The 25,408-nt window shown below is 45.7% G+C and overlaps 2 protein-coding genes across 3 annotated transcripts in view; one reads left to right on the top strand and one right to left on the bottom strand.

Moving 5' to 3' along the window:
* Nucleotides 1-1,055: 1,055 nt before the first annotated feature.
* CUNH9orf16 (chromosome unknown C9orf16 homolog) lies at nucleotides 1,056-5,734 on the top strand. Its single transcript, XM_026059735.1, has 2 exons — nucleotides 1,056-1,314; nucleotides 4,932-5,734. Exons 1-2 carry the CDS (start codon nucleotides 1,221-1,223, stop codon nucleotides 5,123-5,125), a joined length of 288 nt encoding a protein of 95 aa, XP_025915520.1. The 5' UTR covers nucleotides 1,056-1,220; the 3' UTR covers nucleotides 5,126-5,734.
* Nucleotides 5,735-6,089: 355 nt separating this feature from the next.
* CIZ1 (CDKN1A interacting zinc finger protein 1) overlaps nucleotides 6,090-25,408 on the bottom strand; it is a 19,944-nt gene continuing 625 nt past the window's right edge. The window contains exons 1-15 of one of the 2 annotated variants that reach the window (XM_026059734.1): nucleotides 25,247-25,266; nucleotides 23,614-23,729; nucleotides 20,950-21,116; nucleotides 19,620-19,755; nucleotides 18,619-18,679; nucleotides 15,693-15,772; nucleotides 15,231-15,310; nucleotides 13,982-14,164; nucleotides 13,502-13,632; nucleotides 13,009-13,093; nucleotides 12,246-12,359; nucleotides 11,729-11,905; nucleotides 11,008-11,077; nucleotides 9,764-9,885; nucleotides 6,090-6,839 (exon numbers count right to left, since the gene is read on the bottom strand). In XM_026059734.1, the coding sequence (XP_025915519.1) occupies nucleotides 6,234-6,839; nucleotides 9,764-9,885; nucleotides 11,008-11,077; nucleotides 11,729-11,905; nucleotides 12,246-12,359; nucleotides 13,009-13,093; nucleotides 13,502-13,632; nucleotides 13,982-14,164; nucleotides 15,231-15,310; nucleotides 15,693-15,772; nucleotides 18,619-18,679; nucleotides 19,620-19,755; nucleotides 20,950-21,116; nucleotides 23,614-23,701 (2,100 nt within the window). In that variant the 5' untranslated portion in view covers nucleotides 23,702-23,729; nucleotides 25,247-25,266 and the 3' untranslated portion in view covers nucleotides 6,090-6,233. Of the gene's footprint in view, nucleotides 6,840-9,763; nucleotides 9,886-11,007; nucleotides 11,078-11,728; nucleotides 11,906-12,245; nucleotides 12,360-13,008; nucleotides 13,094-13,501; nucleotides 13,633-13,981; nucleotides 14,165-15,230; nucleotides 15,311-15,692; nucleotides 15,773-18,618; nucleotides 18,680-19,619; nucleotides 19,756-20,949; nucleotides 21,117-23,613; nucleotides 23,730-25,246; nucleotides 25,267-25,408 lie in introns of those variants that run through there. The other variant, XM_026059733.1, reaches the window with a different exon arrangement.

Consider the following 25,408-nt stretch of genomic DNA (forward strand, 5'->3'; position numbering starts at 1 on the left):
GCCCGCAGCCGCCAGGGCGGCAGCAGCGCCACAGCCCGCCAGGCTCTGCCGGCGGCGGCAGCCATCTTCCCGGCACGGCGCGGCGCGGGCGGGCGCGTCGGGGGGGGGGGGCCTTAAAGGGACCGCGCCGCCGCGGGGAGGGGAGGGGTGCACCCCCCCCGGCCCCCAAAATGGCGGCAGCGGTTTTGTGCTCGGCAAATCAATACAGCAAAATCTCTCCCTTGTGAAGCGCTGTAAAATCCACACGCGCGGGGCACTTCGCTGTAGGGAGCTTCTCTGGTGACAAAGCCAACGGTTAGACGCATAATCGTCCCGATGTTAATGTTCACTTCCCCTACTTAGGGCATAACGCGGGGTCCAGCTCAGCAGCGCGCAGCTGGGTTCCGCTAAAGACACAAGAGCTGGCTGCAACGTTAAATCAGGACATGACCTTTCCTTTCTTCGTCGCCCCCAATACCCACTTAATTATGGAGCCCTCAAAGCAGGTTCACCTCAGAAGCACCGCTCAACTGAGCGCTCTAATTGCAAGTTATTTTCATCCCGGAGACAGCTCCCCGAGGACGAAAAAATCATGCAGCGATCAGATACCCCCAGGGTGGGCCAATGATAAGGAAAGGCAAAGTAAATTGCGCGTATTCTCTCGAGGAAGAGATTTGAATGTGACCTCGGGGCGGCTCACGGCGCCCGGCGGGCCCGACCCGCCTCCCGCGGGCCAACGGCTTCGCGCCTCCTCACAGGGAAGGGGGAGGGGCCGAGCAGGGGGAGCCCCCGCTGCGTGGGCAGTAAAAGTCATCTCGGGGGATGAGCACCGGTGGTGCCCCCGCTGTGCTGGGCATCCGCCGTGGCCGGGCAGGGTGAGCCAGGAGACAGCTTCGTTTTTGGGGAAAACACCGCGGAAACGGCGGCTGCGGGGCTGCGCCCCTCCCCTCCCGCCCGCGGGCCGCCCGCCGCGCGCCCTGACCCTAACCACAGGCTTTACCCCGGCGCGGGGCGGCCGGGCTGCGTGACGAGCGGCGGCGCGGAGCTCTCCCATTGGCCAGCGCTGCGGCGTTCCGCCGCGCTCAGCGGGCGCCCCGCCCCCGACGTTCCAACGCGGTGTCGGGACATTCCAACGCGTTCCGACGGGCGGTCCCGACGTTCCAGCGCGGCGGCGGCGCGATCCARCGCATTCCAACGCGGTCCGCGGGCGTTCCGTCGCGCTGTCCCGGCCTTGCAGCGCCATGTCGGGGCCTAACGGGGAGCCGCACGTGGCGGCGGGCGCCGCCGGGCGGGACGACGACGGGGACGACGATGGGGACAGCTTCGGGGAGGCAGGTGCGTGAGGGCCGCGGTGTCTGGCCGGGCCGGGGTCGGGCCGCCCGGCCTGGCTTTGCTCCCGGGGAGGCCGCGTCTCCCGTCCCCACCGCGCCTCGTGGTGGTGTTTGCACTGACCGCAGGCTACGCCTTTTCCTAGATTTCTTGCTGCAAGTCCCTACTGCCTTGGGGATTCACGCTTGTCCGTGAGCTCCGTTTCTTAGGGTTTTTTTTTCGAAACCAGACCTAGCACTTCCCAGCACTCGCCTGACGACCTCGGCAGTTACACGCGTGAAGGCGGAGGAGAGGATTCCTTCCCCCCCAGCGCAGCACGGCAGCTCTTGCATGTTGCTTTGTTTTGTTTTGTTTTGTTTTTCCTGTAAAAAGAAGATTATTCAGCGCTTTTGTTAGCGTACAAGCCATGATGACCAAGGAAAAAGGATGTTCCGATTTTGAACCCGCAGGAAAGATCACATGGGCAGATCTGGATGAAGTAGTCATGGGCGGAAAAACCGTGTCTGATGCAATCAGCTTGGCAAATTCCACTTTCAGTCATTTCTGCAATGCCTAGGTATGAAATTTTTGATACTGTCCTGCCCAGTTAGACAAAAAATGCCTGGAGGAAATGAGAAAACACCAGAGCTCAAATGGGTACGTATGGGTCATTCTTAACATCGGAAATTTTAGGAAGAGTAAGCACATAGCTACTCTCTTCTTGAAAGTGGGGAAGAGTGGAGATTTGCTTTCCATTTCTCAAAAGATCATCGAGTTTCCAGCAAGCACAGACCTGCTGCGCAGGTGAATCTCGCTCTTCTGGGTGATCGTCCCGCAGTGACAGAAGGAGCATTTCTGTTGCTGCGGTACCCCAGGAGCGGTCACGGCACCGCATCATCCGACAGTGATTTGTGTTTCAAACTTTTCAAAGAACTAAGAGATGCAGTCGATGCGATGGAGACAGTCACTAAATCCAATTTACATCAAGTCTCCGCATTAGGCTGTTCTGTTTGTAATTAGCTGAGGTTTTGTGCGCATTATCTAGTTGTAATGATCTGTAGATATTTCCTGGTTTAGTTGAGGGAAAACTCAAGATCACTTCTTTGATCTCCAACAGGAAACCTTATTTCATGGCAACTGTTACCATAAGAATGCAGAAAAGTTAAAACGTGATTGCCACACTCCTGGTGAACATCAGTTAAGTGTCCACAAGAATACATCAAGCTTGCAACTAGCAGAAAACAATCAAATTAACTGTTTTTACAGCTTATTTTAAAATTGTTAACAATTTTCCACTTCCCAAAGCTGCACAATTTTTATAGCCTTTTTTTGAGCATTGGGCACCAAAACAATTAGGCTTCTGCTTCTGATTACAGACTTCTTGACCAAGTTGATGAATAACGTTATTTTCTTGTCAGAAGTAGTCATCATATCTGCTTGAGATCCTCTCATGATTTAACTGGAACGTGCTGCATCACACCTAGAGCAAATACTTTATTAAAGAAAAGAGTGCTGTAACTCCTGGGCATTCTGGTATCATATACAAAATATTGATGACTGCCACTTTTTTGGAAAGAATGTGTTTGTGAGATTGGTTTTTAAGTGGAAGGACATCAGCTGTGCTCTTGTTCATAATACCACCTCTGCATATACCTGCAAGGCCAAAATTTTCTCTTATAAACATGCTTAAGTGCCACATATGCACTTCTCCAAGCAATTAAAGGCTGCAGCACTGCTCTGAATGGCTCCATCAAAGTAGCATAAGAAAAGGAGGAAAATTCTTTTACAATTAAATTCATCCTCAGCTATTAGTAATGCAAATGACATACTTAAGTATTCACAGTTCTTTTTAAAATAGTTATACTGCAAACTGTGGAAGTAACTTCTCTCAAAGAGCATCCAGCTCTACCACTCAACTCTGCTCTGCTTCTTGACCTGTTCCCAGGGTTGGTTCCTTCACCCTTGGGAAGATCTGCCTTTTGGAAGCAGCACGGCTGCACAGACTAGTGATTATTCACCACAGGCAAATCATGCCCAGTAAAATCCTGCCTGGTCCCCTTACCTACCTCAACATCTGTCCTCTTGAGTCAGTGTGTATGGGCTTGGTGTGACACCGGTTAGAAAATGGTAACTTAAAAGTAATTGACTTTATTCATAAGGGTCTGGTGTGCGCGGGGGCCTCTGGGCACTTAGCCCACAAGGGCATCAGGGCTCAGCAGCCAAGAGGGGCAAAGCTGGGCTCATGAGCTCAGGGGCTTTCAGCATGGCTCAACCCTCACCCCTCGGAGCTCACTAGAAGGGTGCTCGGAGCCGTTCCTCCTCCTAATTTTCTCCGTGTTCTCCATTAGCTCATAGCACCGTTCCAGCCAGGCACCGCGTGCGCGTTACACTTGGCTCTAATGCTCTCCCAGCTGCTCAGAGGAGTCTATGGAGAACGGCCAGCCCCAGCTGGCAAGGTGGGGGCTTGTCCCACTCACGCAGACCCCTTTTCCTCTCCTGCAGCCCACAATCTGCACAGATCTCAGCCCGTCGATCACACAGCCCGATGCCTGCCTCCCGCGCTTGCTCAGCCCATGCTTCTTCAGAAGGGAATATGGGCCTGGTTCTGCCCAAGCTCTCCTGTAACCCCTGGGGCTTCAGCTCATGCCAGATTTCCAGTTCCTAAGTAACTTGTCAGCAGAGGTTTATCTTGTCTGGTTTTCCAGTGTAGCTTTTTGTTTTTCTCCAAGATTGCATGACTATTGCTTGGAGCAATCCAAAAGCAAGTGTTTCATCACAACAACACAGCTACCTTCATCTGATTAACAGTACTAATACACATTGCTGTGAAATGCCGTTGTATTGAGGCCAACAATTCTGTACTTGAAACAAGCGCTTTAAATAAGAAGCTGTAACTAGGGAACCAACTTCAGTTTCACTATTGGATTTGTCTGTTAGGTTGCATAAATCTAACAGGATCATTTTGAAGGTATTTCTTCTGGTTTTAACCTGAAATACCCAAAGTCTTAATGGTGTATGAAAATGCTGTGGTCGGACTTGGTGTTCCACAGTTATTTCACTTTGCAAACTGGTGTGGCTACTTGGCATCTTTAGGTCTCATCCCACCTTCTGCCACAGTAATGGCTCTCCTGTTTTGGCTGTCTGATCCAAACCAGGCCCTCATGAGACACATCTCAGCCTGGAAGCCTTAAACAAGTAATTTACAGAATGTAAACTCTCTGATATGCTGCCAAAATGTTTGCATCCTCATCGGRAAAGATGATGCCTAAGGCTGCTAAAAAGGCTAACTTGTCCTTGGGATTTATTTAGTTCTGTTGCAGTGCGGATCCCTGCACACTAGCCGTCAGCCTGGGATCAGCTATTTATGTAAGAGATCAAAGGCTGTCAGATGTGCCCAGAACGCATTTCACTGCGCACAGGTTATTTGCCTCAGATCTTGTTACCAGTCCTACTTTCCCATTGGTCTCATTTGATTAGTGAACACAATACAGGCAGGATTCAGTTGCATGTTACTTCACCCAACCTGTGGCAGGTAAGGCATGGCCAAAATGCTGTAGGCATGTTTTGCAAGAGCTCTTGCTGCCTTAACTGACTGCAGTAATAGTACTTACATTGTTCAGTCTCTCATTTTCCCTTCCCTTTAGAATACGCAGCAATAAACTCCATGCTAGACCAGATCAACTCTTGCTTGGATCACCTGGAGGAGAAGAATGATTATCTACATGCCTGCTTGAAAGAACTGCTGGAGTCCAACCGCCAGACCCGCCTGGAGTTCCAGCAGCAAAGCGAGCAGCAGAACATGGAAGATGACGTGCAGGGATCAGAGCCTGCTATCTAGTTGACTGGCCACAAACTGTCAGTTAGTATCGCTAAGGGGACGTTTACTGGTTGCTGGTTTAATGTAAAACTTGAATAGAAGAGTACCTCCTGCCTGTTATGTGTCCCTTCCTGTGGTTGTGTCCTGCCATTCACCTCTATGTTCTGCAATACTCACATTAGTTGTGATGTAAGAAATACTGGCAGATGTCTTAGACCAGGCTTTTCTATCCCCTTCCAAGTAGATGAGAAAAGCCACCGGTGTGATGTTTTTGACTGTCATAATTGGCAGTTGCCTACCTCCTTAAGCTGCCATTAAGGTCTCAGGCCTTAGAGAGAGGCATAGCAGACTGGTTAGCTCCCACCGCCACGACAGCTGTATAGAGAAAGGAGATGGGCCTGCCTGCCCTGGGCTGTGAACAGCATCCTCCCTGTACATTTTGACAGGAGCATGCATGAGCTCTGTGGTCCGAAACCTTGTGAACTTGGCAGGATGGCCTGGGGCCAACATGGTGGAGTCTTATTACATTGTTCTACTTTTGTACAGTTAAAGGAGTTTTGGGGGAAGTTATTTATAAAAAAAATCTGTTTTATTAAAAAGTTTGAAACCAAATTTGTTCCGAAAGTCTCTGATATGAAAACAGACTGTTTTAAATCTTGTACTATTAACAGACGACCAAGATACACATCCTTGCCTAGCTCAGGACACAGTCCTGGTCCAGGAGTGTGCATCCTTGAAAGAGAACTGGTCTGAGAACTGGACATACAATCTACAAGAGATGAACTACCCTTCTGCCTGGAAAGGAAACAGAGAGGAGCTACAGAGGATTCTTGGGGGGGGGGGGGGGTAATCAGACTACATCCAATTCCTGAACCTTGTCTCTGTGAAGATCAGATCACCTTCTTTCAGGTTCAGCAACCCAAGCCTCAGTCTTTCCACAGAACTACTGTATCCCAACTGTACAATAATAATCAACACCATCCTGTATTAGACACGCTAAAGCCAGGCTTATTTTATTCTTAAAATAAAAACAGCAGTAAAGTTGAAGGTTTTTGCTCTATTAAAAGACTCCGAAAATAAACATTTCCAGCAAATATCATGTGTAAAGGGCTCTCCCTTTAAGGCCATTCTATCTGGGTTTGCGCCTAGTAGAGCGCCTGCACCCAGCAGAGGTAAGACTGGCTGCCTCACCTTTGGCGAGGGAGGAAGGCTCAGCCACTTCCTCCTGGCCCGTGTTTGCTGGCTCATTCCGTTCTAAACCCCCTCCGCTCCCTGGATCCTGGCAGTTGTCTGTGCCTTCGCTTTGCCTGGCTCCATTGCCTTCTTCCTCCTTACACCCAGTGTGTCCCAACAACTCCCCTGCGGTGCTGCTCTCTTCAAGGAGCAAGCAATCGGCACTAGTGGTAGTGGATTTGTTCTCCTCCTGTAGATTTCCTTCTTCTACGACCGTGACTCCACACGTGTCGTCAGTCTCGCTGGCTAGGCTTTTGTCCTCTGCTACAGAGGTGGCCAGCTCATCCTTACCCTCTGGAGGCCGTGAAGCTGCTTCTTGTACTGCCGACAGCTCCGTACCTTCCTTGCCTATCCCATGATCAGCATTCATCTTCTTGCCAATATTGACAGCTGTAGTAGGAGGTTGGTTTTGATCACCCAGCAATTGGGAGCTGGAGCCCTGGGAATGCAAAGGAGCCTCGGGATAGGCAGCTGTGGCACGATGCCTTGCTGCCTTGTATCTCTGCAAACATAAACAAACCACTGTGAGAGATGAGCCCAGGCCAGTTACTGTCACTGCAGCAAGCAGCAGCTGGTCCAGGAAAACCTGTACAAAGACAGCAGTGAGTGACAGCTAGAATCTGCAGGGGTGCATACTGTCTCGGCAGCTCTCCTGGCCTGGCTGCTGAGCCTTTCAAGCAGAGAAGGGTTAGCTCCTGTGAGGAAAAGTGATGATATTAATTAAAAATTTAACTCCCTCTTGCATTACTTAATGCTGAGCAAGTGCATGACATGTGGCTCCTGAGACAAAATCATGTTTTGACAACTGTTCATCTCAATCAGGGACTTCGTAGATATAACARTAAAAATGAGAGCTCTTGCTCCAGCTACTGCCAGGATTCAGCTCTGGACATGTACCCTGGACACATGAGGCTATGGGCTGTCCTTAGCTAGAGAGGAGTGATTTAATGTTTAACCACCACAGCAAGATTTAAGTTGAAAGCTTAAGATTTTTCATTCTGCGCACCAGGATCAGAGAGCCCTTCAGGGAAGCTGTTGACAGGAATACTAAGATATCGAGAATATCTTCGTGCTACAAGGTACTGAGATTTTCTCTAGAATGCAGTTAAGCATATTATCAATAAAATGACTCGTTTACACTAGCTACCATGGTGAACCAGCAGAGGTCTGTAAAGAGATAAACATGGCCACTCGCTCTGGACCGGACTGCAGAAAAGCAGTAGCTCTGTATAGTATCTGACATGCAGGAAGAAGCTGGTCTTCAAGTCCCAGACAGATTTTGAACTAAGGGAACGAAACAAGGCTTCTTCTCTTCCACGGCAGTTCCCTTCACCATTAACTCACTTTCAGCTTTCTGCTAAGAGGTCCCTTGAATTGGCACTAGCATTAGACCCAACAATTTAAAGAAACTATTTTGAGTGTACTGTCTTTCACCACAGTCTAAGCAGTATTACTGCAGTCCACAGTGTGGAATTAAGGTGCTTCAGACAGCCAGCTTTACATTTTAATTCAGTTTATCACTGCTGGCTTTTCTTTCCCTGTCCTCAAGTAATAGGATGCTTTTCAGGGGCAGGGTATTATATTCCTCACTTCTAACTACCCAGAAGTATCGTATGTAATAAGAGTACGGTCAGGGCCATGGCTACTGTTTGTTTGCAACATTCAATCAGTTTCACTTTTAAAAATTTCCCAGAACTGCTATAGGTTGGTTTCAGAAGGGGGAGGAAAATAACACACAGCTTCTGTTCCCTAGTGCTTAGGGTAGAGTAAGAGGCTGGATACCATTACGCACTGGCGCTAGATCAGTTGAGTCATAACTTCGCACCCAACTTCAGCCAGGCGCAAGCATGCTGGTTTGTTTTCAGAGTGAGGCTGTGAACTGCCTCACCAGCAGGCAATTCTTGTTTCAAAACCCTTCGCTGAGCTAATCTGATGAGAAAAATTTCTTTTAACTTCAGAAACTGGAAGGGATTTAACTCAGACTATGACAACCCCAAGGCCTCCAGGCAGCCAAGATGAATAGTTATCTGTCTGGAGATACTTAGGGTTGGACTCTTGTCCTTCCAGGTCACTACAACATGCATTTGAAGGGTGCCTGATTTCAGCTCTAAATGGGCCAGGAGGGAGGCATACACATGCTGCAGTTTCACACCAAGCTGCTCTAAAATAGGGCAGGAAAGTTTCATTCCAGAAGTGACTAGCAGGAGTGGGAGAGGATGAGCAACCCTGAAGGAACAGCTGTAGTCTTCTCCAGCTACTTGCCATTCCAAATCTCCAGCTCTAAGTGCTGGTTTCTGCAGCACTCCCTACCCCAGCCTTTGCTGTAGGCAGCAACAGCAGACTGGGAACAGCTAACCTGTCTGAAGACTAGCAGGAAAACACTACGATATAACAAAGACTGAATGTATCTGTGGCAGGGAAGCACAACAGCTTTTGTTGGGGCAGGTTTTGGGTGCAGGCAGAAGACAAGGTGACAGTGGGAACCTCCCTCCTCACCAGGGTCAGGAAATACCACTCTCCTGCACAGGCAGGGCCCAGGCAGTGGTCAAAGGGAGGGAGCAGAGACAGTACAAGTCCTGCATACCCACCACGAGGCACTAATCCAGCCCCTCACCCACTGCAAGTCAACAAGGACAGAACGATGGAGGCAGACTGCAGGCCAGCCCCGTAGGGAACGTTCCTAGATAGGAAAGCAGCAAGGTGCAATAGGGGCATTACTGCTTCTTCAGGTGGAGCCAGTAAAGCAAAGGAACAGCATCAGCTGGCCAAGCTTTGTGCTAAGGAGTATCCAGGAAAGGTAGCAGACAGACTGACGGACTTCCTGCTGCAGGCTGAACCTTGGGGCCCAAATGGACTCTCACCAGCACTTGGCTTGTAGTTTCCAYCATCTAAATAGTGCTGTAATGTTAATTTCCAGATTTTTAAAATGTATATCTGATATTACCTGGCCCCTTAATGGATGAATCACACCTGCAATTCTGGTTAAAGGAGCTGTTCCTGCAGTCACTGTAGCATCACATGAAAAAGATGTGTGTGTACCAGCTTTCTTGAACAGCCTCTTTCTGTCTAGCTCTTTCCCCATTTTGACCCACCTGTAATCTGTCTAACAGAGAAAAGAAGATGCCTAGACTTGAATGAGAGACTCCACAGGCTCAGCAAACAGAGCAGACACTCTGAGAAAGATTTCCAGCTAGAAATGGGCAACAAGATGACAGTAGCAGTAGCTGGGAAGCAGGATTGGATTGGTTTTCAATCTACAGGGGTGATGGAGACAAGCACAGAGCACATCAGGGAAAGCTGTGGCATGATGGACATCAAGGATGATGGAAATGAACTGAAGACAAGACAGCTAACGTGGAGGAGTCAATGAAGAGACACGCACAGGGGTAACAAATGCCAGGCCATGCAATCGCCAAAGGGTCTAACCTGAAAGTTCTCAAAATGCATCAGGGACTTGCAGTGTGCGAGCCGGGCAGCAGAGTCGCTATGGTAGAATTTGTGACACAGCCTGCAGAGGTAACCTGCGACGGGGACCAGAAAATCCAGGCCTGCGAAACGGGAGGGGAAGGGAAATCACAGATCACATTGAATGGAACTCAAAATAATGAAAGCATGTTAAAAGGRAAATTAGAGGTGTGGAGGGGAATAAAAATGGAAAGCTTTGCTTCTGTTAATCAGGGATTTGCAAGATGACTTGCTGAATATCTCATCTTACCACGGAATGGCTGTGTGGTTGATATTCAGAGAGAAATCTGGCTACCAGAGCAAAGAAATTACACAGAGCATTAAGAAAAAAAAAAAAAAAACAGAAAAAAAAGAAAAAAGAATACAATGGAAAACTACAGAGAACATGTGATCTAATGTAATGGGATCAAACCAAGCAGAAGACAGCAGGCGCGCAAGAGGAACACGCAGAGAACATTCACAGCATGAATCATTATTCCATCTGCCACATGATAGTGGAAGGTTACAGCGATGTGGAAAATTGGTGTAAACAGAGCTCTCCTTGGGCACCAAACAGCCTCTGCAGAGCTGCCCTCCTCACAACATGAGTGGCCATTAGAGGTTTGAAGTCAGAGCTGCTTACATGGTGGGGACTGGAGACAGCCATCTGGAGGCAACACTGCCCACCAGTCCAGAAACGTCTCTGAACAGCCACTAGGTAGAGCGTGGGGGTTCTGAAGCAGAGGAAACATGCASAGTTTGGGCTCTGGCAGAGAGCTCGATACTGTCAGTACTGCTCAGTATCTCTATATATGCTGCATTTCTGCTGGAAAATGTTCTGATCAACATGCTCTCAGGCTCCATCCTCTTTCCAGAGCATCCTTTATTTGCTACCTACTTTCTTCAGTACTTCTCCTGCCTTACTTGTTCTGTTCCCTACCTTGCTAAAATAACTGGCTCTCACCCTTTCTTCCTAAAAGGCAAAAGGTAGCTGACAAACATCAATCACATCCTTTATCAATCACATCAGTTTATCACTGAGTAAGAGAGCAATGTTTGGCCCTTTCTCCAGGCAGCAGTGACCTGCACCAGTCTGATGCAGATGCTGAAGCACTATGGCCCAAGAACTCATTACAGCAGTAGGTAGATACCATTCTCTCTTATAGCTGTGGTACATGACCAGAAGAAGGCTCTGTGGGCCTTAGTGCTTAACTGTGCTTGCTTACCATAGGCTGTGTCTGGACAGTACTTCTCGCTTCCTTCATAATCCTCCAAAGTCACTTCTTTCAGCCCAGTCTGGAAAGCAAAAGAATGTTAGTGCCTAGTGCACCTATACCAATTCCCTTCCTGAGCCTTTAGTTTTTTTACTGGTAAGCCTGGGAGCAAAACAGAGAATTCAGGTACCGAGAAGGAGTTACACAGCATCTGGTTAGGGCCAAATAAAAAAAAAATTCAGTGACAGGAGACCACTTCATTACAAGGGTTAAAAATGCCCCCAGCACTCCAACCGTGAAGCACCTTAGCCATGTACCTCCTCTTGATAACTGTTCTCTACTGCGAAAACAATACTTGTCAAGATAAATCTCCACACATATGTATGCTAGGGGACTAAGCTGCTGCTGGGCTACTCCAAGAGACTATGACATCTTTGTCAGAAATCAGTCCTCTCGAAAAAACAAGTTGCTTCTGCTCTTCAGCAGCAATGTAACATTTGAAAACACCAGTAGAAACCCCACAGAAAAACCCTCCTCCATCCCACGAGTAGTGTATGATTCTCTTTTGCACTGTCCTGTGCTCTAGAAGAACCCCAGAGCCCTCATCCTCCTGCTGCAGGGTGCAGAGTTGACTGGACACTTGAAATCCTGAGCTCAGTCAGCCAAGACCAACTAAGTCGCAAGAGCCCACAGCAGATTCTCAGATCAGACTTTCTCCTTTGTCATGGCATACCTGCTTGGCAGCAGAATCCTCATTCTCTATCAGCACTACATCAAGGTCTTCCTCCTCACCAGCTCCCTCTTCCTCCTCCTCCTCCTCCTCATCATCTTCAAAACAGCCAACAGCATCCACTGTGATCAACTCCTCTGAATCTTCTGGGCTGCCCAGCTCCTTCTCTCCCAGCCTCACCTGTTAGGTACAGAACAGAAAGATCAGACCAACTTTGCACACTCCACCTGACCAAGGAAGACACCAGACGCTGAACAAACTGCATTTGATGACTAGATGAGACTGCAAGAGAGGGACAAAGCTATCTTGCTTCTAGACACATCCAAACTTTGCCCTTTTTTCCTTCATTTCTTTAAGTTCTGATAATGGAAGTCCAGACAAAGATGAGAAGAAAAACAGGGCTGGAAGAACTGCATGCCTTCCTCGTCATCTGTGTAATAGTCAGGGAAGCTGAAAGTTAACATGCTCTGCAACATAGCTGCCTCCAATGCTGCACAGCTCTCTCCTCAGGTAGTATTACCTCTTTGGCTTTCTGTTTGTGCTCAGGGGACTTCATATGCTCCACAAACTTGCGAGGGGTCTTGAAGTGGCGGCTGCAGACAGTGCAAAAAGGACGGAGTGAGCGTTTGGCCAACTGAGGAAAGAGGGACGAGAAGATCCAGTAAGTCACAAGAGGCACCACTTTGGGAGAAATGCAGATAAATCTTCACTGAAACAAAGTCACAGCCCTTCCTAGAACAGGGAGACCACAAAAATGAGTCGTCTTTACAGCAGAAAGGGATCCCTAGCTCACATTCTCCATCTCTTTGGCAGATATATGTGCAGAGCAAAACAAATGTGGTTTATAAAACATGTTCTTGCTCTTGTCCCCTAGGAACCAGTAACTACGGTGTCCTGCCCAAGTTTTAGCTTGAATATTTACAGGCTGCCCACCAAATATTCCTCTATTCAATTATAACTGATTAGGTAAGTATCTGTGCATACAAGAAGATGACAGACCATATTTATTCAGAAAAATCAAAATAAAACCACAACCCAGAGGTGCTTCAGGCCATACTAATTTAGTATGACACCTGGCGGTTCAACCAACACCAGTGTTCAGAGGCAGCGGGTAATAYGGCAGTGCCCTCCGGCAGTGAGGATATTACAGGCAGAACTTTCCGTGCATCTCTCCTCTCCAGTCATCTTTCCCTTGCTGCTTGTGGAGCAGGAGATACTAGACACTTCCACTCAATCTCCATGAAAGGTCAGGGCAAAGAAGAAATCCATGCTATGTTTGTTACCTTGTGTTCCTGGGTCCTGCGATGTTTGATTAGATCCCCTGTGAAGTGTATCTGACAAGTGTTACACCATCGCTGCTGGGTCTCTCTGAAGTGAGAACAGAGATAGCTAAGTCACACCTTTTTACATTCTCCAAGGAATACKGCAGCCTGCAATCTGTTCTCAGCATTATTCTCCCAAACATACCTATCTTTACAGACTGGTACTTATCTTCTCCCCTTCCCTGCCCCTCATACAGGTTGGTGTAACTCATGTTGACAGAAAGGCACCAGTTAAAACAAATCTCCAAGCTGATCTACTGTATGAAAAACTACACAGCAGGTCAAAGTCAACACTGGTGTCCTTCAGCAGTAAGAAATTTGCCTGAAAGATTAAAGCCCAAGAAACCAGAGGGATTTTGCACTTTATCACCCGTAACACTGGTCCAGTGAGGAATTTTGCAACCTATGTAGGTCCATGTTCAGATTTTGTTTTCTAGAAAACACCAACACCTACCCATCTTTCTCTGCCAGCATTTTTCGCTCCTTCACCATGGGCAGCAGTGAGACAAAACAAACATTGCTCATGTGCTGAATCTCCCCAAGTCGCTGCTGGTGCTGAATCCCAGCCATGTGGGATTGGAAATTCTGAGAGGTAAGTTAGGAGAAAGTCACTTAGATGAATTCAAAATGCAGAAAATATCAGGTATGAGCTATGCTTTCCATTCTCTTGACTGATGTACAACAATGAAATGGTATAAAAGCTTAAGAGCATGGCTGCCTGTGGATCCGCCCACACTGGTTCTCTAGCACGTTGCTTGCCAGCTCCTTAAAACAGGTTTTTATCTGCCTGCTTGTCAGCTTTTTTTTATGCTCCTTGTTCCTAAAGCATGAGCCCTTGCTAACAAGTCTCCTGCTGCATCCCTTCCCCATGGCAGCTGGCCATCCAGTTCCTTCCCTTGTCCATCCCATCCCCATCAGACCCGTTGATTTATACCTGCTGACTGCAGCAGTCAGTCTTGCAGATGTAACAGTAGAATTTAAGGACTGATTCAGAGCTAGGATCAGCTGCGCCCACCTCGCAGGTCCAGTGCCCTGGTTTCAGAGCCGTTGTACTGATAGCTCTGCTCTCACTGCTCTGCTGGATAGTCACTTTCAGTGAACCTCCAGAGCTCAACACCTGCCAAAAAAAGAAGTCAAGACTGAGTCCAATCCCTTTGTAGGAAAAATTAAAGATTATACCTGCTTTTTAAATGCAACCTATGCTCCCTACCCCTTAAGAAAATGCATTTATGCTTGAATGCACAGGAGGCTGATCAAAAAGACTCTCATACACACTCCTTCTCCCAGCACTGCTAGATCAGCAATGCCCAGGTCATTAGTACCAGGCTTGTTAGTACAGGCAGTTGTTGCTATAGCCTCTGCAGACACTGTATTATCCCATCTCTGGAGACCRGAGCAACAGTATCTTGGTACGAGACACTATCAGCTCATGCTTCTCCACTGTGGAATTCAAGGCAATTCAGCACCACACCCAATGGAAGATGGAACCGATCAAACAAGGGCAAGGTGACAGATTTGAAGGAACACATCACTAAGACACAAATATATCCAGTTATGGAAGACCATCAAGTCTGATTCAGAAAAAGGGTTAAATCTTTGTCCGTTCTCATAATTTACACAACTTAAGGACCCAGGGTAATGTCTATTGCATGGGAAAGGTATTTGGTATAAAAGGCTCTCAGGTCACCGACTTCACCTGTCTCATTCTTCCCAAATGCCTTTCAGAAGCAGAGTCTCACTGTCTGCTCATGCCTGCTGTGATGGCAAGTCCCACAGCAGCTGCATCTTTACCATCACCTGAATTTTTTACCTCTGCTCTTCAGTGACAGAGAAGATGTATTTAGCTAATGGCCTTTAATACATATATTTTTCAGTGGCTCTTTTGCTTCAGCTTTCTGTCTTTCCAGATGAGTACTTAAGTCTCAGCCAACACCAGTTTCCACAAACAGGCAGAGGCAGGTAGGGTACAGGCTAACGGAGGTACAAAAGCAGTAAGTCAGAGCAAACTGTGCATGAACAGCAGACACACTATGCCCTATTGCCATGGACAACAGCTTACAGCAGGAGAGACAGCTCCAGATGTGGGTGCTATCTGATTCCCAGTGTCAACAGGGATCTCTGCAATGGAGGGGGAGGCTGTACGTTCTGTCCCTACCAGTCTGCATGGAGTGGTGCCTACCCACCTCGGGGACCTTTGGTTCCTCAGAGAATTTCCTCTCTTTAGAGAGGTCTTCAACTGTGTACTCCTTCACACGGTCTGTACCTAGAAACACAGAATCCTTTTAGCTGCCTTAAAACAAAACAACAGAAAAAAAACAAAGCAGCAGGTGAAGGAAGTCGGGGATTGTTGCTCACAGTGCTGTCTGGCCATAAGCCCAGCCTATAAGCCTTTCTCCAAAGAATCCTTATCAAAGAGGGAAACTCTTCCTATCACTTGCATTTGGTAGGCTACAACAACAGCTTTTAGGGCACTATGTTTGGATATGTGTCCTAGATTTTCTCCTCCTTCCTCCATCCTGTATGGTTGGAGGAGGACATTTCTGAAGACACTCATGGGACCTACAGATGCTGAGTGTTAAGTGCAGTTTCAGAAAGGAGTGCCCTAAAACCACAAACATCTACTGCCATGATGCCCAACAACTCACCATCAGCTTGGACTTGTGTGCTCGACTCTCCTGCTTCCTTGCTGCCTGTTGCATCCTCTAATGTAGACTCTTCTGTCACACTTCAAGGATATCAAGAGAATAATCTTATTTGCCATGTCACAGACCAAGAGATTCAAAGACACACCAATACACAGGCTGGGGTCTAAGCCATCACGCTCTCCACTAACCCCCCCAAATCAGTAAACTATTGGAAGTGTTATTTCAGGCAGGGATTTGGCAGAAATAAATAAATAAACAAAACTAATGCAGAGTGGGCATTCTAGAACAGACTCAGAAACAGCAGCCAAATAATCTGGCCAAGGTGGTTACAACTCATTCTTTGGATCACTGCCCTCTCCTGCATGAGATGAGGGAGAATAAGCTCATACAGGAAATATTCTGAGTAAGACCTCTGAGAGCTCACTCCTGTCTTGGTGACCTGCAGGGAAATTGCAGTACCTGGACATTACTCCAGGCTGTTCCGTGCATGAGGGATAGCTGGAAGAAAGGAACAAACAGAGACCTGTCAGAACCAACCAGGTTCTCAGTTATGTCTTACAGGGATTTCATCATAACTGGCTGCTGTATTTGTATCAGTCATGTTTCATTCCAGAGTCCCTACAGTTTGGCTTTTGTGGGAAGTTTGGTTGGACAAGATATATATCAAATGAGTTTGCTTTGTTTTCTTTGTTACTGCTGATCTGATCTAAGAAGAAAAAAGATCCTGAGAGGACTGGTAAGAATAAATGGTTGCCCTGCGGAGGGCACAAAATCTGCTTTACAGTATCCTTCTCCATCCCCCATTTCTCCATCGGGACTAACACTTCACCACAGCTTGAATGTCTTCTCTCAGGCCAGCCCTATATCCCACCAGCTAGTGGTATTCTGCCAACAGGGAGCAGCACATTCTGCGCAGGCAGGAACGCAGACTGTGCAGGTACTGAATCCAATGATCCAAACACACGCACCGCATAATTTATCAGATTGATAAGTGATAATGTAACTGGGTTACACAGCTATAAATATGCAGCAGGGTTTGGGCAGTGCAAACATGAAGAAAACAAGAGTGGCTGGCATTAACATTATTTGTCAAGTGCTGCCAGCAGGCTCAACACCATACCACACACAGATGGTGACAGCACTCCAGGGCAAGGGTTTGCAGTCTAAAACTCRCATCTAGGGGAGCAAAAGCCGTCACAAGCAGGAGCTAAGGAGGAAATGGTATTATATGGATACTTGTCAGGCCATGCTAGAAGTGGGTGTTCAAGGTGGATTAGAAGATGATGAATGCTTTCTGCCCTGGAATGAGGATGTTGTTCCAGCCATTCAGATGGCTGATAGGAGAAAAGGCAGGAGTGGGAAAAACCTGAAATGAAGAAGGAGGCTGGTATTCCTGGCCAACGTGAAATAACAGGATGAAGCAAGAAAGAAAAATATGTGATGTGGATGGGGGAGACCTATTCTCATCTATGGAGGGCAATACGAGAACAGTAAACTATCTTTTTCAGAGATCCATCATAATAAGTAAACTGAAACACTTCATAAAGAGCTAATGAAGGATCTATTCTAATTAAATACCAGCTATAATACCTACAGCAAATCTGGCAGACCCTAACTGCTGCTTTGGAAAGGATTCTYCTAGTAGCAGGCTTGCTGCAGTGAGAACTGTCATTCCTCAGACTTGATTCTTTTTTTAATGTATATAACAGGACTTTGATTAATACCCTACTAAATATTAATGTAATTAAAGTTAAATTAGCTTTGGCAAACAGATTAACAAAGCAAATGCTCAGATGCACTCAACTTCGCTTTAATTGAATATATTCACTTTCTTGCTAATTCACAGAATCCATAATTCACAATGGTCTCTGATCACATAATACTTATCATTTTAATGTTTTACGTGATCAAGGTAATATCTGAACATCAAAGTAATCCTGGAATATTCTCCCCAAAGCTAGCCATTAATCTCTAATCTACAGATGAGAAAGAGGTGAAGAAACTTGTCCAAAAATCACACAGTGAATTGTTAACAGGGAAGATAAGAGGACCCAGGAGTCCTGACTCATAGTCATTAACATATGTTGGAGAGCTCTCAAATCGATGCCTCCAGAAATCTTCATTCCCTCCCTCCTCCTCCTCCTCTCCCACTGCACAAGCGTAACAGCGGCAGTTCTGGGAGAGGTGCGGCACCGCACAGATGGCACCAAGAGCTTTGTAACGGGCCCTTCCCGCTAGATGGCAATACAGCCTTGACTGTCCCTCCGTGCACCAGCCAGAGAAGCAGGGAGTGCCAAGATGGGCCYGCTACGGCCGGCGTGCCTGCGGGCTGCGCCTCCCTGGCGGATAACAGGGTGCCTTTGTTTATTTCTACCCCAAATACAGGGGTACTGGCAGTACGATCTTTTCAGAAGGGATACAGAACCCAACACTCATGGATAGAGGCTCAAGTACTAAGGAGTATTAACTCCCTTCCCCTTCTCATCCCTCAAAATAAACTACCCTCTCCCATACCCACCTTAACCTGCCTATTCCAAAGCTTTTCCTCTCTGCTGATACCTGCCTGCTCACGTCCCTTTTAGCATTTGGGCAGGAAAATTAGAGAAATATATTAAAACAGAAAAAAATTCTCTGCTTCTTACAAGAACCCAGGCAGGAGAACACATGACCACACTCCGTTACGTTACGTGCTTACAAGATGCATCTCATTTTTCATTCCCCTTGTTGGGTCACCGTCAGGAGGGATCCTTACAACCCCTTAAATTGCAGCAAACATTGTAAGATTTTCTGAGTTGTCCAAGAACATCTGAAATACCTTTTAAATGTCAGACATCAGGCCAGTACAGTACTGTCCAAATTACAGGAAAATAAAATTAGACAACAATTCTAAAGCTAGTGACTATTCAATACTGCATTCAATAAATACCTCTTCAGTCTCTTTGCAGCAGGCTCAATGTTCAACACAGATTCTGTTGGAGTTCTTGGCTCTGCAGGAATACAGAAGGAGATCTCCTTAGCAAAGCAGGCCATGCTACCTTAAGCATGTTCCCTAACCGAATGGCCAATGCCAATAAAAGTATGTTAAGAGCAAATAATACTATATATTTGATTATTCTGATTTTGAGAATGACAGTGACAAGGTTAGATAATTCAAGAAATTAATAATGACCTAAGAGATGGAGTTCTATTGCAGACGTCACTGTAAGAGACGTGGCCCAGGAAGAGATCTATGTTTGTGTCTACTAAGTGGCCTTAGTCCTACACCTAGGTGACAAGAACACAGACCACAGGAACTTTAATATATGCGCCAAGGTAGGACATCAATCTGACACTAATCCAGTAGTTTTCCCCATGCATATGAACAAGTAGTTCACTGGTCACAACCTCACCATCTGCCTGCATTTTTAGCTTATGCACCCTTCAGTCAGAGATCACATTCCCATGCCTATATCATATCAGACACTGCAGAGAGACTCAGTGCCAATAGTTTCCATTCTGATAACTGGAGTACAAGTACTCTTTCAATTCATCTTTTCCTTAGCATGTTGACTGCAGCTGGTTCTGCTTCATGTGTGTCTGACTACATGACATGTTGAGTTCAGCATGGGTAAGGAAACGTGGAAGCTTTAATTTCAAGATAGTTTTCTTTTCTCTCCCCATTTTAAAGGGAGCTCACTGTCAAAGTGACTTCTGAGAGGCTTACATGCAAGAGATATGGAGCTGGTTTATTTAAAAAGAAAAAAAAATCCAGATAAAAAGGATACATGAAGCACGCAGCAGAGGACTCCCACAGGCAGTTTAGATATTTACAATTACTGAGAAAGCTAGCTGAGTAATACTAAAGCCATCTCTGGTCTGCAGGAATAGCCAAGGGAAGTTTCTTTATCACGCCTAGAAGCATTTCTTTCACTACCGGCTCTCTCTTACCTGCGGATGGCAAGGAGTTGTTCTGCTCTGACCCTGCTTGCACTTCCTCTGGGATTTCCATTTTCTCATCACCTTGCGTCTGAGACGAAGAACCTGGATCTAGTTCCCGCTTCCTGTCAGGGACCCTCTGGAAATCCTGCAATGGGCAGAGTCTCACAACCAGCTCTCTGTCCTTCCTCAAACTCAACATATTGCCTAAAGCCCCCCAGAGTCTTATATTGGGATATTCCAGCACAGGGTGAAGAAGGGAGGAGAGGGACATAGATGGTTTACATTGGACTTTCTTGCTTCAAGCAAGTTTACATAGCTGAACAGAGAAATGCACTTGAATTCCAGACCACATGCATCCCTTTAATTTGTTTGATGCTTTAAATAGCAGCTTTAGGGAACCTGCTGCTACAGAGAGCAGGGGCACTTCAGAGAGACCCTGGCAAGACGTGCTTGGGCTGGGAGGAAGAAGAGTCTCAAATAACTACTCCTCCTTTTGCCTCTGGAGAAAGGACAGTCCAAGAGTGGAAGGCTACTTTATTCAGCACATCTTTTTGACAGAATGGGATTGGACATGCAAAAGTTAATCTAAAATGAGAGAAGTAATGGTCAACTAATTGAAGAATCAATCTAGGACAAAAGAGGTCTTAATAGTGGAAGGGGTAAGAGGCAGGTCAAAAAGGGGAAAAACAAGCTGCAGTTTTGGTACTCCAAAAATTCTGCTGCTATACAGCACCATTCAGTCAGGATTCCTCCAAAATGTTATAAGCATTCAGCAATTAAGTTTCATGACATCTGCCTGAACAGGTACGATCCTGATCTTAAAAAAAGGTAAAACAGCCCAAAGAGGCACAGTGACTTGTCCATGGTAGCAAGTCATTTGGGAACAGCGGCCTGGAGTGATAAATCCCAACCTCTTATAATAGGCATTCGTCATCAGGAAGGCCAGTTCCCAGGCAGAACAAGGCTTTGTGGGTGCTGCTCTGGAAGGCTAAGGGGCAGAACTCTAGCCTCTGAAGAGCAAAGCACTCAGCCAGGATGTCTTCTACTGCAGTTACTTTGAAGCAGGTACTTCTAAAGGTTCCTTTCATTTTAGGTCTAAACAGTTCTGCTATGAGGAATTCTCGGTCCTGGGCAGGAAGGGACAAGAAACCTTTGCATCATAAATGTAAATACGGACCACAAGAACCTTAGGGAAGGACTATGTCAGCAGTATGGTGCTAAAGTAGTTTTCATTATAAAGCTTTCTCCTTTCTCTTTTATTCTCATCTACAATACAGTCAATTACTGCAAGTGCAAGAGGAGCACAAAGCTCCCAAACAGTTGGAAATCACAACCCCACCTTGCGAAAAATCCGGTTCTGCCGTTGGAAGGGAAGGCTGGGGAAGCCCAGCCGCGTCGGCTTTAATGAGACCCCAACAGGTGGTGGCCCCAGGAGGGAATGTCTTGTAGCCTGAGGAAAAAACTGCTGCAGTGCTGGGGCTGTCATGTTAAATCCACGCAAGTTTCCTACAAATGCAAACACACGGTACATCACTACCCTGCAGCGAGCAAAGGAGAGAGAAAATCTCCCACCCGTACGAGCAGCAGGGAAAGAGGGGCACAGCTCCTCCACACAAGACATTGTTTTGCTGGGCACTTATGAGCGCTCTGTGCTTTACCCTTTTTGCCCCCATCCAGCAATCTCATGTCATAGTAACTATTACTGTGCATTGGCCTATTATTCTTGATTGTTACTGCAGACTAAGATCATTAGAGCAATTATTTAATCTGAGCACACTAGTGCTTGTGTTCGCAACAAAACAAGGTCTCATTTTACAGAAATTCTCTGCAGAAAGGAAAAAGTCATCCCACATTTGTGCAGCTGGCAGCTCAAGCCATAATATGGACACTATTTAACACAGGCCAGCAACAACATTTCATTTAAAACAACACTGGACTTTTCAAACACGAGATTTCACAGTCCTCTCTGCCACCTGGTTATCATGCAAGCTCAACATGTCAGCCTCAACTCAGACACTTGAGACGCTGCCATTTCCAATTATAATGGTCGGCTTTCTGAACAGTTCTCTTCAGCATCCACAGACTATTAAGTAAGTCGCAACAATTTTTTTTATGAAGGCAGTCCTTGCCATCCCCATTTCAGGGGTGAAGGAATGGAGGTACACAGATGCCTCAGCCACATCCCCAGCAGCTGTCCATCACTCTGGAAACCTGCATTTATACCCCTATTATTTGTTTCTCTCAAATTAGTACAAACCCTGTCTGTTAGCAGCTGTTAAAATCAGGCCAGAGAAGTTTAGAGACCAGCACCCAAAATCTGAAAAGCCAAGCTATGCTGTTGAAAGGCTGCAACACAATAGGAAGTACTCCCCCCGTGTTTGTCTTTAAAAGCAATCCAAACTCTTATTACTTATCATAAGTAACCTCTTATTGTAAAAAGATGTAATTTATTGCTAAATACATATTTTAATAGTTATTTCCTGCTCCTAGTTTAGTACCTTTGAAGAACTGTACATCCATTTCAATTCAAGATTATTTATTTTTTCCTAATCCCACTGCTGAGGCCACGTGCAGTCACTGAATTATTTATGTTGGTGTTTCTTAGGTATAGAAATACTACAGCATCAGATATTCTTACACGTAACCCAAACCTGAGTGACCAAAAATTCAGATCCCTAAGAAGGGCTGTAGTGAACACTGTGACTGTACTACATGTTACCCATGGCTAGCTGATGTAGATTATTGAAAGACAAGTCACACTCCAATGTAGCAAGTAAGGGTGAAAAGAAAAAGAAACAACACTAAATGAGAGTGCGGTAGAGTGATCATTAATACACCTTGTCCTGCCGCCACATCTAATTTGCCTCAGGTCCTTGGCACACGATTCCTATGCAGCTTCTCAATAAAAGATTTTCCTTTAGAGAAAAGGTCAGCCTATGCTAACACCAAAGGTATCCGAAAGGAATACGACTGACTAAAGTGGATTCAAACTTTTTCCTGACACAAATATACACGTTAATCTTCAGAACGTGGCTTGTCCTTTAATCACTGCCAGTTTCCCTACAACCCAAGAGAGATCTGTAGAGAGCCACTGCAGTCACTAGAGAGCCCTCTCATTAAACGGGCAAGAGAGAACAAAAGGCAAGTTAACAACATGCAGAATAAATCTATTGTGTTCACATCTGGGCATGATTCACAAGCAAGACAAAATTCTAGTCATTAATCTAACCTAGGCAATTTAAAACTATTCAAGGTACTGACGTTTTTCTGTTGAAAAGAGCTATGGGGTTAAAATATATTAAAAAAAACCCAAACTCATAGCTTTATTCTTAATACCCTTATGTTAGCATACTATTATGGCAGCTTCATAAATTTGTTTTGAAAATATATTAAATCCAGCAAAATTTTACTTGCTGTGAAAACATAATGATGGAAGAACAGTGATATTATCCACTATACAAACTGGTAGTCATTTGAGGCAACCAAAATTTCACAAGACAACTGAAACTCAAACCATTTTTCACCATGATACACTTTATTTGTTTGTACTTCACTAGGCTTAGACAAAGACCAATGTCTCTTTCTGCAAAGAACATTAGTGTATATGTAGYGGACAACAGAAGAAATTATTTAATCCTCCAACCTGAGAAAGACAAATAAACAATAAAAATCTAAGTATTTTATCTAAATATATTCAGTGAAAAATACTCTATCATCAGTTCTAAAAGGGAAGGCTTTTCCAGAACAAATATTTAGTATCTAAACTGCTAACTTCTATTTCTGGTTTCCAACTGTGAACATTTGGGCACATGGGATTTTCAACAGCCGAAGAACCTCTATGATACAGACTATCAATAAATTTGAAGAGGAAAAAAGGAGACAAACAAAACTGCCAAATACAGGGAGGGCGATGCTTCAGCAAGAAATAGCCATACTATGGTTTCAGTCCATGAAGGGTGATTAAATAGCTGCAATAAGCAAGCGTCTCCCATAACGACAGTACCTTGCATCTGTTGCATGAGTAAGGCCCGCTGAAGCATAGGATTGGCATTGAGTAGTGATGGTTGATTCGTTGCCCGTAAGCTCAGCATCTGTTGCTGTTGTGGTGGTGGCAAACCCCTGGAAAAGAAGGTATTAATCATACCAATCCACTTAAAAATGCCCTTCAATTTCAAGCATCGAACAAATATAAAACAGAGGAGCAAAGAACAGCTGAAATGCTCATATACATGCATTAAAAGATACTGTACACCAACACTGTATCCTCTTTCTTCCACTCTCCTGGAATTTCCAAAGCTGACAGATTGTCTATCAAGGAATTTGAGGTCAGAGAGAACTCCTCAGCACCAAGCCCACATAAAACCTGTCAAGCAGCATAAAAAAAGCTCAGGAGCTGACTGCAGATCTCTGGAATTATGCAGCACCTCATCACTGGAAACTAGCGATCTGGATCAGCAACTACATTTAACAAATAAACAAGAAAAAGTTCTAAAAAAAAGGAGAGTTTTCTCAACAGCCTAAAGCACATTTTCCCAAATTTACACCTCCCACGCGGAGCCAGACGGGTCACAGTTGTAAATGGTGCCCCCTTACTGCAAGTACAGAAGAGTAAAATAAAGCAAGGCCCTCACATTTACAGCATGAGGAGGAAGAAATGAGCTGAAAGGGACTCTCCAGCCCTAAAGAGGGTGGAGCAGAYGGGAGAGAAAAGCTTGAAGAAACGGGCATGCGTTTCTTTAGGCGATCGCAAGGTCAGGCCTACCTCTAAAAACCACTGCTGACACAGCTAAATCTGTCAGGGCTGTAAAAAGGTACAAACACGGATCAAAATATCCATGCGGAGGAAAACAAAAAAAAACCCAAAGCAAAAAACCCAACTCTTAACAGTATTTATAGAAGCTAAACTTCATGTTTGCTGCTCTAGATTATTGCAGTCTCAGAGCTAAGCGATTTATTCCGGAAAAGCCATACTTTTAAAGTGTAAGATGCAGCTGTGCTATCTCTTAGTTGACCCCACACCAACATTTTCGGTATAAGGGCAACTTTGCATATTGTATAGGACAGATAAAAACGGAGGAAAGATTTAAGAGAGATTTGTATTTCCAGCAGACCAGAAAGATTCCCACTTTTATCTCAAAAACCTATTCTTTATACAAATAAATAATTATCACTATTAAATAAGGAATTAACTTTCTTCTTAAATTCACATCCTGTTGCTCTGAATTTCCAGAGCATGAGGCTTTCGAGAAAACAGCAGCTGTAAATAAACACATCATTTCAGGGATTTTTTATCAGTCCTATGTATCTCAGCTCATCAGGGACAACGGTTCTTAGATAAGAACTGCTTTTAGACAAGAACACTTGTTTTCTCTCTTCTGTGTTTTAGAAAAACATTGTTTATTTGCCCTTTTATGCCTTGCAGGTGTCGTTTTCTTTTACCAAAACAAACAAACAAATCCCCAGGCCGCCTCCCCCCCCCCCCCGATAACCCGCCGCCACAGCCTCAGCTGAGCGAGGGCTCATTGCAGAAAGAAGTTGCCTGAACAGCACGCAGCAATCTCACCCCGAGTGGGAGAGGCAGCAAAAGAGAGAATATATATAAATAAATAAATATATATATACACACACACACACACCCCGGAAAGGAAGTTCAATCACTGCAATATAATCGAGTCCGCGCCTCTCTCATACGGTTCGGCGAGATGCGCATACACATCCGAGCAGGAAAAGGCTTCTTCCTCCGAGCCCCCTCGCCCGCCCCGCGGGAAGACACTTGACTTTGGGGCATCGTGTTGGCC

Source organism: Apteryx rowi, unplaced genomic scaffold, assembly GCF_003343035.1.
Source record: "Apteryx rowi isolate R43461 unplaced genomic scaffold, aptRow1 scaffold_16, whole genome shotgun sequence".
Classification (NCBI taxonomy): domain Eukaryota; kingdom Metazoa; phylum Chordata; class Aves; order Apterygiformes; family Apterygidae; genus Apteryx; species Apteryx rowi.

Excerpts from the sequence above, each read along its gene's own strand:
- CUNH9orf16 (XM_026059735.1), top strand. The coding sequence starts at position 1,221 with ATGTCGGGGCCTAACGGGGAGCCGCACGTGGCGGCGGGCGCCGCCGGG. Across the intron at positions 1,315-4,931 it reads GGACAGCTTCGGGGAGGCAG|AATACGCAGCAATAAACTCC; the intron begins GTGCGTGAGGGC and ends CCTTCCCTTTAG.